At 33.7% G+C, this 15200-nt stretch overlaps 1 protein-coding gene across 3 annotated transcripts in view; it reads right to left on the bottom strand.

Moving 5' to 3' along the window:
• USP8 (ubiquitin specific peptidase 8) overlaps positions 1 to 15200 on the bottom strand; it is a 51442-nt gene that overhangs the window by 22589 nt on the left and 13653 nt on the right. For 2 of the 3 annotated variants that reach the window (XM_061157141.1, XM_061157142.1), the window contains 5 exons: positions 13143 to 13287; positions 8720 to 8805; positions 7021 to 7183; positions 4567 to 4609; positions 2697 to 2841 (listed from right to left, as the gene is read on the bottom strand). In XM_061157141.1, the coding sequence (XP_061013124.1) occupies positions 2697 to 2841; positions 4567 to 4609; positions 7021 to 7183; positions 8720 to 8805; positions 13143 to 13287 (582 nt within the window). The remainder of the gene's footprint in view (positions 1 to 2696; positions 2842 to 4566; positions 4610 to 7020; positions 7184 to 8719; positions 8806 to 13142; positions 13288 to 15200) is intronic. The other variant, XM_061157143.1, reaches the window with a different exon arrangement.

Below are 15200 nucleotides of genomic sequence, written 5' to 3'. Positions count from 1 at the left end.
GCACTTATCACTGGCAGATGTACATTTTAAAGTTTATTGTCTATCTCACCTATTCTACCACCCTGTTAAAATATTAGCTCCATGAAGCAAAGATTTCTGTCCAGTGATTTAGCCTCAGCTCTTAGAACCACAGTAACAGCCCATCATGAGTGCTCAGTAAATATCTGCTGAAATGATGGAATGAATAATACAGATTTGCACCTCCAGGTAAGGAACTCCATATTATTCCTAGCAAAGCACCTAGGCATTTCAGTATTTAACTGGTGATACTGGCAAACTGGGCAAAAATTTGTATTTTAAGTAAAACTAAATGGTTTAGATAATTTAAGAGGAAAAAATCTTGTTCCTATATAACAATGTTGGTTACCATATCTTCTAGGAAATAAGGGGAAAAAAAGAAATATAAAATACTGTTTTATAGTTAAGTCTCACTTGATATACAAAGATTAGAGATTAAAAGGATGCTTGGTCAACAAAGAAGGAGGAAAACTGAAACATGATATTCTTAAGGACAATTTCTGACTCTAAGGATATATTTGCCTAAATACACTTCGTCTAAAAACTCCTTAGTGTTCTTCAGAACTCTAGTTTGGAAAGCAATAAAATCAGTCAGTACTCCTCAAACTTCAGTCCTTCACGTACCCCTTCACAAGTTGCTGCAACTCTGCTCTCCTTTGTCTACTATGTAATGTTTTAACTATTTAATTGAAAGTGAACCTTTACTTGAAAAAAAAAAAAAAAAATCCAGATATAGATTTTGAATTGTTTTTAACAGGAAAGTGTATGTTCCTATATGCATGAAAAAACAGCATCATGTCCAATAAATAAAGGATAATCCTAAAAGTAAATAAAACACATCAGTGAATTATGCTATGTTCAGATAATAGATCACCATACAGCAATGAGGATAAACAAATTACAACCGCACACAATAATATACATGACTCTCACGAACAGGTCAAGTACAAGAAGCCAGACATTAAAGACTTTAGACTGTATAATTCCATTTATATAAACTACAAAACAAACCTGTTGGTGGCTCCCTTGGGTGGACGGGGGATATGGGTAGCCACAGACAGGTAGCGTAAGGGAGGGCTCCTAAAGTGATGGCAACGTTCTGTTTTTTGGTCACTAGCTAAATGGATGCATTCAGTTTTTGAAAACTGACTGGGCTAAATACTTAGGATAAAAGTGGTTTTGTATATATATAAAATACTAGTAATATAGGTATTCACCATCAGATAGCTGTAGATATTGTTACCTGTAGAGAACTCTGAGACCTGCTCTCTGGCAAGAAGGGGATATTAACAAATACTAAAAAGGAAAGCTAGCAACAAACTGAAACATCTTTTAACTAATTCAGAAGGACTGAAACAGAAATTAAAAGGTAATCATTTTCTTGGTATGCAATTCATTGATCTTCAATCTTCAACCTAAACTCACCTTGAGTTTCACATTAGTCAAATTCTTGCATTTTGGGAAACAGATAATCAACAAAAGCCAGCAGCATTCTGTTAGTATAGGTAGGACCATCGAAGATTAGTCATAACTCTGTCTTTTAAAATCCTGGAAAAATTCATACCTACTTGATTAGACTATGTACTCTAACCTCATTTTTTTCCTTTTTTAAAAATTCTTATTTTACTTAAAAATTTTTTTTCTTTTTTCCCCCTTTGTCTTTTTTTCTAATCTCATTTTTAAATAGCATATTTACAAAGCACTCTATTCTTCAGGTTGAGCAATTATAAGCCTCGGCAATGTGCAAATTTTATTACCTAACTCTAAAAATGTATCTTTTTAAGATTCCTTAAGTTATACCATAGATTTTAACTAATCCAGTCTCATAAACTAAGACCTAGAGAAGTTATATAATTTTTATAACACTCATAATAATCAAAACAGCCATGGAACTGGAGTTTTAGCTCTGTCACTATTATGATAATAGTTTCTAATATACAATATATTGATGCAAGTAACTTTAAATTCTTTTACAGTTAAAGGCTGTCTTATTAAAAAGGAAATAAAAATATTAGTAGGTCCTTACTAGTGCCAGGCACTGTGCTAAATGTATGCATATGTAAAATCTGTCATTTAAACTTCTCAAAACTTCTCAGATAGGTACTATTATTATCCCAGCTTCACAGATGGAAACATGGGCTTAGAGAGGTTAGATTACTAGCTAGAAGTAATGTAGCTAATAAGTGACAGAAATATACAGTCTGAACACAGCCTGATTTTAGAACCTATATTTTTTTCTTAATCACTTAGCTAACCTGTTACTTCTTCAAGAAAGTATTTGTGTACTCTCTTACCACAGGTAATAGTATGGGGAACTTAAAAATATAAAAAAATTCAACTAGTTTATGATTTAGTCAGTTTTGTAGATATGATTCACAAGCTCAAAAATAAAAAACAGGAGAAATTACTCAACAAACACCTGGGGAAAGAAGACATATAAAAGCAGTTTCATTCCTCTTCTAATAAGGCTCCTAACGCCACAGACAGGAAGAAATAGCCAAACCGGAATGTCTTTTACACTACCCTACAGAAAGGGTAAGGTGTGCCACTGAGGAACAAAGAATGAAAAGGACCACAGGAAAAGAAAAGACTGCCACATTTAGCATGGATGCTAAGTTGCAACATTTACTACTGTCCACAGTTTACCATTTTATCTAAATATATATACAATGACTCACCCTGGACTGATGGCTTCTTCAGGAACACTGAGAGAATCTGAAATATGGGAATCCAGATAATCCTGCATTCTTCGAGCATCCATTATAATCAAGCTGATGTTTTTATCCATCATCATTGTGTATAGCTCCTTCGCTGTGATTGCTCCTTGGAATTGAGAGAGACAATATAAGTGACAAGAAACACCCAGTTCCATGTGCTATCATATCACTGACCACATGACAAGCATAGTTTTTCCTGGAAGTGTTGTATACTTGCAGTTCTATCACATTATTTATTACCTTTTAAACTAACTTTATACACAATTTGCTTTTGACATTTATCAAGAAACTAGTTCAAAGCTTTGTTTATAAAGACTTAAATACCAAAACCTGCTGGTGATATTACAACTACATCTGGTGTTGGCTCTGTTGTTGTATAAAATATTAATAATATGTGTCTCATGAAAATATTCTAGTTTAAAAAATTAAGTCATTTGAGAAATGTCAACCAAAAAAAAAAATTTATGGATCAAAAGTTCTTGAGAGGTTCTAAATTTTTAAGAAGTCTCCTTAGGGTCTTTTGGGGGCTATCTGAAAACCTTGTAGATTTCCTAGAATAATAAGCCAAAAGTTTGTTATCTGTGTCCCACATCTGGGGTTGGTTAACCATGGTCACCTGTTTTCACTGGAACACAGCTACACTCATTTGTTTACATATTGTCTATGGCTGCTTTCATGTAAGGACCACAGGGCTCCTCAAGCATAAAATATTTAATATTGAGCCCTTTAATATTTAGCCAAAATAAATATTCCCTATGTTGCTATTTTCCTTCCAGGTTCTACCACCTGAAGTGAAAGATTGAAAAGTACTACCAGGAGGCTTAAATATGTACAGAACTATTTCACCTGTGTGAAGAATCTAGTCATGCTACCTCCAAAGCTAAAATACCCAGTTGCTAATAACCATCTTACTTCCTTTTCTAACCACCAAGATCACTTTGATATCAAAACAGTCTGAAGAGTGAAAACAAACCACCAAGAAGGGTAACATCTAAGCGGGGTGAGATACAAAAGAACATGTGGATAAAAACTAATCTTAGAATGAATTGGTAATGGCTTTTAGGAAGGTCCCTTACTATACTCAGTTTTACTTTCTAAACTGTTATATGGCAATATTTTAAATAGATAATTTTAGTGTTACAATTACTGTTGAAGTTAAATCTTTTCTGAGAGAGGAAAACTTAGGTAACTGCCTAAGTCTTATTGTTTAGGTCACACCCTTGTTACTGGCACATCAACACCACCTATGGATAACATCCAAATTACTGGTTCAGACTTTTTTTGAGGGGAATGAAAAAGGCTTTGAATAATTAAGTCTACCACTTAAGAGTCATAAGTACTAACAGTTACTTATATGAAGTTTACTGTGTTCTAAGAGTATCACATGTATTAACTCAATCAGTCCTTACAATAACTCTAAGAAATAGATGCAATTATTATCCCCATCGTATGGGGGGGGGGAGGGGACTGAAATAGAAAGGCAAAGTAATAAGCTCAAAGTGAAACTCAGAAGAGTGTATTCAAACCTAATAAGTCTGACTTCTGAGACTCCAGGCTCTTAACCACTATGCTAAGGTACATCTTGGGGCAAAAAGAAAAATGACAAGTACCAACTGTAATTTTGATGTTTTCAAACGCATATTACCAAAAATATTCCCTATGATATCTAGATATAGACTACAGTGCATCTTCAGTATTATTGTACAAGTCAGGAAAAATGATAGACGCTCACATATAGATTAAACGAAATGCTAAGATCTCACTGTGTAAAATCCGAGATCAAAAGATCTCAATAATAACCTAAAAACTCCCTCTTTCTGAACACACTTACCTTTCTCTGTAGTCTCATTTTTTTCACTCTTTTCACCATTTATCTATTTCACAGGGAAAAAAAAGTTTCAACTTTAATAGAAACAAAAATTTTTACAGAAAGAAAAAGTTCAACTTTAATACTTCTTTGAAACTGAAAGCCTTCTAGGAAATGCAATGTGCAGGGTATTGGCATTTTATAAAAATACAGACAAACAGTAATGGCATTATCAGACTACTCTGACAACAGATAAAACAACTAGCAACATATCACATTCATACGTCATTTCCTCAAACTCTTCTCCAGTTAAAGGCAAAATATGATTTCAAAGCACAGATTATTAGAGAAATTTAGTCTTTAACTTAACAAGACAGCACTTCTTATAGTGAAATAAAAATTCCATTCCCTTCAGCATCCTCCAGTATAGACTTAAAGGAAAATAAATTAACACAAAACTTTATAAATTTGTATTTCCTAACCAAGATAAAATGGGATAATTCTCTAAGGCAGTAGTCCCCAAGCTTTTTGGCACCGGGGACTGGTTTTGTGGAAGACAATTTTTCCATGGACCAGGGTGGGGGTGTGGATGGTTTTGGGATGATTCAAGTGCGTTACATTTATTGTGTACTTCATTTCTATTATTACTATGTCAGCTTCCACTCAGATCATCAGGCATTAGATCCCAGAGGCTGTGGACCCCCTGCTCTAAAGTACTAACTTATTTTGCAGATGGGAAAACTAAGGACCCACAAGAACTTATAGATCTATTTCTACAGCACTAAAAGTAAAAAAAAAAAAGTATATTATGTGCCTCCTAATATGATATAATGTAAAGTACACAGTATCCCCTATGAAGCATTCTTGTCAAAAAAAAAAGACAAAAAAAACTGAACCTCAATCTAATCGAGCTCTTAGGTTGAACTTCCAGCGTACAGGAAATACAGGAGACAGAGGAACAAGTGATGTGACACAGGAGGAAGTAATCAGATAAATCCATAATGTGGTTCATTTTACAGAACTGATCTAGTATTAAAAAGCCAAATGCAAGAAATGAAAAATGAGAAGGAGACTCAAGTACAGGATGCTTTAGAGACTTAAGAAACACTGCAACCAAAAGACAATGAGCGGACCTTATTTGGATCCTGATTCAAACCGATCAATTCTAAAAAATCATTATGAGACAAGTGGGTAAATATAAATATAGACTAGGCTTTAATTTATATCAGAGAATTATTGTTAATTTTGTGAGGCAGGAAAACAGCACAGTAGTTATTAAGAAAAATGTTCCTTTCTTTGAGATGCATACTAAAATATTTAGCAGTAACATGATATGTCGTCCAGAATTTGATTGAAGAAAGAAGAGGGGCAGATAAAAACCATGGCAAACGTTAGTTGATTATTGAAGCTGTGTTAACAGAATTTAATTGTATTCTCTTTTCAATATAAAAAGGCTAAACAAAAGTAAAAGTAACGAAAGATAGCCTTGCTGTTGGAAAAGCAGCAAAATCAAAGTTTAAAAGTTCCTTTCATATAATTCTGGGAATCTTGTTTTTTTTTTTATTAGCCATTTGACCTATAAATGAATATGTCTCTACAGCAGTTACTATTTATCTTTGAGTTCCTAAAATCAAAAGATTGGATTTCTTCACTTCTTTTTACATAGTGCCTAACCCACTGTCAGAAGCAATTCAACTACTACTTCTTAATGAAATCAGTGATTACCTACATACAAATGATAGGTGAAAGCTACAAAATGCTTAGGAAAAATTAAATTAGAAATCTTTACATGAATTTCAAACGTGCTTAAGGAATTATATTTTACAAAGAATAGGTTCTGAGGAGGTTAAAGGCAGGGAGTTACAGTGATAACTGGCAGGTATCACTAACAGTTCCTGGCAAACAAATGACACAGCTGAAAAGACTACAAGTTATCTTTGAGCAAGATGGAACTAGAAGGAGACAAAGAGGAAGGGGAACTGGGACAGAGAAAAGAAGAAAAAAAGTAAAGGGGGAAAAATAAGAATAGAAAAAAGGTTTCATACCAAAGAAACAGTGTACCAAATCTTTCCCTGATGTAAATTACATTTATTACAAAGGAGAGACTTAAAGATCATCTATTTTAAGACCTCCATTGGCCAAACTAAGTCCCAAAACAGTTAAGCAAGACTTGATATGGGACCCGAATTCAGATATACTGAATCACAGTTCAAATGCCCTTTCCACAACTCTAGTAAAGTTTATAGTGACTGCTAAAAACTAATGAACACACACAACATATTACTGTAGAAACATCAGAAGAAAAAAAAAATCTAAAATCAACTAAAGCTAGAATTAATTCAATTTCTAATGAAAACACATTAAATATTATCCTTATTGCCTAAAAAGAAAAGACATAATGGTATTTCAATTCTTCTTAAGAAAATCATCTGACAAAAAGAACCAGTCTTTCGAGCTCACAGAATAAACCTGAAATACCTTTTGGGTTTTGTCTTTGGCATCCAGTACCTTTTCCAAAGAACTTTTATCTGATGTGCCATCATCCTCTCTTTCTGCTTCCTGCTTTTTCTGTTTCTGCAGCTGCTCTTTCTCCTGTCTGTCCTTTTCTTCAAGTTTTTTCCGAACTTCAGCTTCTTCATATCTAGTTGAAAAAAGAAGTCAAGATGTCTTTTACTGGAATAATGGTGGGAAGTAAATCATATCCAGTTTCCCACCTTGAGATTATTTTATGGCTGTATTCTTTCAACTGAAATTCAACTCTGCCAGTGCTCTGTTACAAATCACAAATTTGCCCTCTGTAGATTTATTTCAAATTGCTCTAAAAGCTTGAAAAGATACTCTATGCTCTCAAGTTGAAGTTGTTTAATATTCTTTTTGCTCTTTCCCTCTCACTAATTTCAATTCTTGAAGATTCAAATATGCTGCAATTTCCTTTTCAAAGGATTTACAGTCCTAAAATCCTAAAACTAACTATAAAGCCTTATTATAAAATACCTCAAAATACAAAAGTACATACAATAAATAAGTGAAAGAACCTAAAGCCCCCAAGATAGAGGAATAAAGAACATGATTATTGCTATTAATAGTATGATTAGGGAAATCTAAGCAATCCAAGAGTAAACAATAATGGGTAATCCCAAAATTAGAAGAAACTCTAATTCTACTTAGTTGATTAACTGGCTAAAGGAGAAAGGGAACAGTGATTCTAAATGATTTCATCCACCTTAACATATTTCAGCCCCAAGATGAGCAATTCCGGAAAGGACCAAGGGAACACATTAGCTGGAAAAGATAATGTCTAAGTAAAGGCTATGATGTATACAAGTATCCCTGCTTTTCCGAAGTTTTCTTTATGCCACTTCACTTTTACAAAAGACTTACATGAGTACCTGTTTTTACTAACTGAAACAAATCTGAAGATGATTTTCACTTATAGAAAATAGGTGAAAAATGAAAAACAAGTGTTTAGCAGTTGTTTTCAGCAAGCTGTCAGAGAAGCAGTGTACACCCGGGGCAGAGTTGGCACTGCCAAGCTCCTTCCCCAGGAACTACAGGAGCATCTCAGCACCAAACTGTTAGAGCTTTGCACTGTGTCTGAGCATCCGTGCTGTGCCTCCATGACTTGTTCTGCGCATCTGGTAACAAGGCGTCTCCTGAGGTATTACTTCTTCGTCCTCTGCCATTTCAGCTTAGATATGTTTTCACACAACACTTTACTTTCAGATAGCAGGGGAAAACCTGTCTAACTATAATAGGTTGGTCCTATTAATTGATCTAAGTATTGAAAAATCCATTGAGAAAAAACAGTGAATTAAAAATAGTTCCCTTTTAATTTTGTTAAAGAGTGACTAATGACTAAAAACTGAAACATATGGTGTTACAACATGTCATTGTGACATGAGGCATATGAGAAAATTACGTTTTTCTTAAGAATCCTGTCAGAAACTTAGAAAAAATTGGACTTGAGTTATAATCTAATACACCAATGCTTATCTTAACAATATATCAGTCTAAACATTTAAAATTTTCAGTAAAGAATATTAATGGTAACACATGAGTAAGACTTTTTCCCCAGGAACTGGAATTTATATGCATGGTCATATATAAATGAACAAATTCTAAACATTATTTTTATCTTCTATACATTCTTCTAAAGATTTCATAACAGTGCCCATACCTGAGTTTAAGGCTTTCAGAGAGTCTCTCGGCTTCTTCAATAGCTTTTTTGATGTTTGCAGGTCCAAGTATAGAATGAAAGTAGTCCTAAAATTATATGAAAACAACTTCATCCTGTTAGTACTAGCCTCTGTACACAGCACTAATGCTAAAAACACAAAATCATGCTGTGCATATAAACAAAAGTTTAGATAAAAATATTATGACTGACTAAAATCCTTTTTAAAACTTTAAACCTACATTAGTGCATGACTTCTCCAGTTGTTTCAATATTTCTTCAGATCATTAGTATGCTTAAAGGAAAATCCAGTAAGTAATTTGTAACACACCTTTAAGGAATGTAAATACTATTCTCATTGCTTATGAATAAGTGCCAAAAAGCAAACTACATATTTTAGAAGCAATATGTACTTTCCTACTGTAAATATGTTACCTAGTTTTTTTAGTCTCAGAAGCAGTAAAGCAAATTCTATACCGATCTATAGCATAGGGTTTTCCTTGTTTTAAACTGAGATGTTTCCTTCTACCTATATTTTATACCTACCTACCTCCCAACTGGAGGTAAATCACTTTAGACATAAAACAAGTTTTACACTTGAGGAAACCATAATGAAAAATCAAATGTCAGGAAATAAATCATCAATAATATAATCTACATATCTACGTTAAAACACACACACACACACACACACACACACACACACACACACACACACACACACACACACACACACAGGTTTAGTACATAAATTATTAACAAGTATAATGAAGTTTTAAAAAAACATCACTTCCCTAAGGGGACGTTCACTGGATCTTGCAATCAGAGATATTTTCAAATCATGGTTGGTTTGACATGACAGTAGTATAGTGAGACTCAGCTAACTAAGTAATGGACCTAATTTACCACAGCTTATCACTATGACTTTGCAAACAGAGCCTACTAGCACAATTCACCACAAATGATATTGTACTCAAAAGTTATAGAAGAGCTAGTAGGATAAATTTGTTGATAACAAGTATCATATATCTAGTCTAAAAGTAGATTGTATTTTGGTTGATTTTATTCTTCTAGATTAAATAAATAAAAGAGCATTCACTATGTAATTTTAATGAAAGTATAGTTTATTCAATATTATATCAACTAAAAATTGTAGTGGAAGGGAAGTGGAATTACTTCCATTATCACAATGTTCTGACTATTGATGTATTACTTTAAGAGAAAATAAAATATAATCATTATTGTAACATTTCTCTGATAAAAACAAAATACAAAGTAAAACCAAAAAAACACTATGATTTGCTTTATTAATTTTTTGGTATGAACTCATTTAAAAGCCTGACTTAACACTGTTGAAATGCTGAAAAAATTATGTTTGGGCAAGGCTGTTACAAACTCCCAGAAGACATTCCTCTATTATCAATGAGGTTTCTTGTCAATAATTATCTCTCTCTGTGCTCTTAAAGGAACACAGCTCAAGTAAGTATAACATTTTTCCAATTTTCAATAGCATTGATAATTAGCAGAATAAAAAAAAAAAAAGTCCAATACTTATACAACTAAAAGCATTTGCTTCTTAGATTTACCTATTCCTGAACACACAAATTCAAGCAATTCTTATGATTCCCGAACAAAATGGTTTACAGTAATAATATTTAGGATTAAAAATAATAATAATAATGATATTTAGGATTAATTATCAAGATCACCATGGAGATTTTTAAAAAATTTAAAAGGAATAAAAATATTCTAACTGCATCTAGACTTTGCTATACTAATATTTTCAGTATATCTGCCTTCCCTCTTTTTCTGATAACCCTAAAAAATTGTTCATAAACTGATATTTTTCAATGAGTAAATAATAAACATGTTTTCTACTAGTGAACTTGCTAAATTAACAAGTTTTCTCTAAATCTTTGTGTAAAACCAGTGAAAAATGTAAGCTTCTGAAGAAGGCTAGTCACATTGCATTCTGTCCCTTCTGGATTTAAAGGATGAAAACCAGAAAATATGTAGTTACTAAAATTAATACTTCCCATACTTAAACTGCACCAGAGAAGCTAAGCTAAATAAAACAAAAAACAGTTCTAAGACTGAAGCAGATGTGGTACCCCAGACAGAGCAAATGGAAAAAAACAATCCATTTACAGAAAACCAAGAACTGAAAATCTGCAGCATATGAAGTAAAAGCTTGGGTTACTTGAGCCTTTGGAGGGAGCTTCCTAACCTGAACAAGTCCTGCCACTTTCAACTATTAATGGATACCCTCTTCAGAAATGCAATAGATACTCTGTGGAAATGGAAAAATTTCTTACTGATTAAAATTTACTCCAACCTCTTCAAGCTTTAAAAAAAAAAAAAAAAAAAAGTAAATACATAACCATTCCCAATCTTGTCAAAGAAAAAAAAAGTAACCACTAAGTTAGAAAAATAAAGCAAAAGTTAAGTAAGTACATAAAAAAATTGGCTCTACCACAAAAGACAAAAAAGCAGACACCAAAACTACTGAAGCTCTCCAAATCTTCCAAAAATATTTACTTTAGTACATACTTTTACATTTCTTTTTAAGCAGTATCTTTTTTATATTTCTGACAGAATTCAGATTTATGTTTTAATGCATAAAACATGTTTACAATAGTAATAAGAAGAATAACTGCCACCATTCGTTCACTCACCCATCCATATTTAGAGAATACTTACAGTATGACAGAAATAACAATACAAGACTTATCTGATTCTTGCCACAACCCACCAAGGAGGTTCCCCTTTACAGGACCTGGGGGTGCTCAGGAAAGATGAAGGAACTTGCTCAGGAGCCCACAGTGAGAGGGTGCGATCCCAACCCAGGCATGTTCTACCCAGCCTGTGATGTTTCTGATGCCACCAGGGTCTTCCAGCACTGGGTTCTGTTTATTATTTTATAAATAAGCCAAAGCTTTTAGTTGTGGTAGTCCTTCATAACCCATACATATGTATATAGCAGAGTAGCTTTTCTTTAGTTTTACGTTGAGCAGAAACAACATGACTCAAAGACCCTCTGAGTAAAATGTCCATTACATCATTGTTATTTTCAGAAATCTTCCAGTGGAGTTAGGAAAAACATCAGGGATGACAGGAAGTATTAAATACATGAATTGTATACTGGTTCTAAGCAGTATCTTTTTAACAGATATGGTAAAAAACCATCAAAGAGGGTACAAGATAGGATCAAAGAGGGTGCAAGATAGGGCTCCATCTTTATCTGAAGGTAATTATGTCCAAGAATGGCCCAAGGGCAGGACCATTCCACCCACCTGTAGACAGGAAGGTGAACCTCCAAATGCAGGGGGCTACCTTTCCAAAGCTAGATCTGAAACCCTGTAAAGATTACTAACATAATTTTGCTGGTGAGAAGAAACACCAGCAATCATTTGTCACCATTAAAGAAAACAGTAAAATTATCCCATAACCCACAATCAAAAGAAATTATCAGTCCCACTACTGTGGACAAAAAAAAGAGGTTACTTTGAAGAGTAAGAGAACTTTTCTTTTTATGCTTCTGTAAGTCAATTTAAATGAGACAAGCTAATTCTGCCACTAGTGAATCAAAGTAAAAAATCACAATATTAATTCAAGAATGGCTTGTCTACCAGATAAGAAATCTATAAATAGGATTTTGCTACTATTCTCTAGTAGCAAGATCATTCCTAGGTAAAGGTAGAACTAGGAACACACACACACACAAAGAACCATGAACACAATATTCTTCCTATTTCTTTAACCCAGTTTCTCTTTTCTTCTTTCGTTTGTTTCTGGTGTGATAAAAATGCAACCACCTTCTCCAGCAACACTTATCCCAGGCAAAAATTCTCTTTACCCACTAACACCTCTCCCACAATCCCTCCTGGTGCTTCAGCAAATTAAAAGAAAGGCACCTGGCTCAAAGGATTGAAAATAGTAAATAAATATATAAAAATGGAAGTGGTCAACATTAATTTTGCAAGCTGAGATCTTTAATATGGCTATGATGTCAATGAAATATAAGAGCTATCACATAAAAACAAGTGACTAAACCCTGACTCTTGAAAAAGTACAACTACAGTCATATTTTTCTTATTTAATGCATGAATAAACTGAATCCTTCCATTTGACCTGGCAATAATTACAACAGAAAACTAACTATGAGTCTGTATGTTGCTATAAACTTGTACTAATCCAAAGCAAATGAAGTATGTGTATACAGTGTGAGTATGTACACACACACACACACACACACACACACATATAAGTTTGTAAATAATTAAAGTAAATCTTTAGTTAGCTTTTTCTGCTTGCAGAAGAATTTGCATTTGCTGCTTAATTTCAGGGTTAGTTAAAAATTTTAGAGATCAACAGCTCCACTGTGTAAAAATAACTTAGCAAATAAAAACTTAGAAATAAAGGGTACCTGCTGTTGCTTGAAATCAGGCCTTTTTTTAATAAGATTATAAACAGTCACATATTTCATATACAGCACATAGGCCCTTTCCTCATCACGATCTAATCTGCTTTCTTCTGCAGTCTTGAAGATCTTCAGGGCACTCTGTACATAACTTAAAATTTGAGAAAAAAATAATTAAAACACTTGACATCTGGGAGGAAAAAGTCATGTATAAAGTCTACAGAGAATCTCAATACATTTCATAATTTAGACTGCACAACTTCAGAATTGATACAAAGTTAGATATAAGTTTGGATACAACATGAAAATTTCCCTTATGCTACAATTAAATACTTACGTTTCCTAAATTGTTTGTATGTCACCAAACTGTTCAAAATGCATCTAAGACTAGTTTTAAAAGATTTACTACAAAAAGTAATCCTGAGGCAAACAGCCCTCCAGCATCCATATAATAGTCATACTCTACAATTAAAGAACAGAGCTGTACACTACTCGTATTGAAGTAGCGGAGATAAAATAGTTAGTATTTTAAAGTTAAATACTATTCAATTCTCCTAAATCTTTTCTAATTAACCATGATGTAAATTTCTCCCCACCCAAGAAACTAGAACCAGGAAAGGGGACATGAGTTTAATCTTTTAGAGTTTTCTATACAATAGCTGAATGATTCACTGGGCCTAAAAGGAAAAGAGATTTAAAGTCTAAAAACATGTCATCTTAAAACTCCACTCCAATAAAATAATTTGAGGATTCTATGGCATTCATTCTAAGGACATTTTCCTGATTTAACAGCCCTCAGAAAGCAAATTAATAAAACAAACATTTCTATAAGAGGAATTCATTCACTTACAACTAAAGTTTCACCAATCAAGTTATAGTACCAATGCTTATACACAATATGCTTTATCAATAATTTATCTCTACAAAGCAGTGCATCCTGTTTTCTATATTTTTCAAACTATGCTCTAAGACTGAGACATGGGTGAAGTTGGTCAGGTGAAGGAATTAGAACACCACAGAGAGGAACAGGGGCCGAAGCAGTCTTTAAGACCGGAGGTAGTCCTACACAAGGATCATCTCGGTCAGTGTGTATGCCCTCTCAAGGACAGCATTGAAGTCCTAGAACAGAGGTAAATCACATCAAAGCTTAGTAAGGAGATTCTCTGAGTTTAGGAGTGGGTACAATAGCCTTTAGGTTTTTCCAAATTTCTTTTCACTATGATGCATGTAAATCTCATGAGCCCATACGTACCAGATCCAGCTGAGATGGCTGCAATGCCTCTGTGAGTCCAATGAACCAGCCACAAATCCTAAAAGGATTCTAGCATCTGCTAGACTGGTACTATGACATTGTAAGAATATGAGCTGTGGTGGTACATTTAGGAAGTTTTTCCAAGATACCACTTCCTGTGGGGTCAGGGTAGTCCTAGAGCTAAAGCAGACACTGCTAAAACAGATTTATCTATTTTAAGATTAGATGAAGCTCTCCAAGAAAGCTTCAAGGTGGTTTTATCCTTCCCACTATTTCCTATTTGAAAATCATTCCAAGCGAGTTTAACAGAGCTACTTTCTCTATCACCCCATCAACACCAACTTGGCTCAAGAAGTAGGCCAGTCACTCTCTCATTCTTCCTACCCCTTCCCCACCCAAAAATCTTTTTGAAAGCTCGTATTATCTTTAGTAATCTTTAAAGTATCAGTTCATTCTAGAATTTTCTTTCCTGACCTTCTTTAAAGTTCTTACTATTCTTTCTTCATCCATGTTTTATTGGTATTTTCTTCCTATCTTGTTTATTTCCTCTAGAAAATGACTTATAAAGATGTCCCAGTGCAATCACAGGTTTAAGATGCCTCTTCACAGGTTCATTTAGAATCATATATATTATTTTTTAGAGGCTTATATTTATCTCCAGTCACAGAACACATGTTTTCCCCCAATTTCTAAAATCTGATTACCTCAAGTGTAGGGTGTAAGGCTGCCAAGACCCACCTTTCTTTCTGAAACTCTCTCAACTCTGTAATAACATAGTTACATATGTCCAAATTGTCTCCTTTGTTGGTCAA

This window comes from Dama dama, chromosome 12 (genome assembly GCF_033118175.1).
Source record: "Dama dama isolate Ldn47 chromosome 12, ASM3311817v1, whole genome shotgun sequence".
In the NCBI taxonomy this organism is placed as follows: Eukaryota; Metazoa; Chordata; class Mammalia; order Artiodactyla; family Cervidae; genus Dama; species Dama dama.
This window is presented reverse-complemented; position numbering and strand designations above follow the sequence as displayed.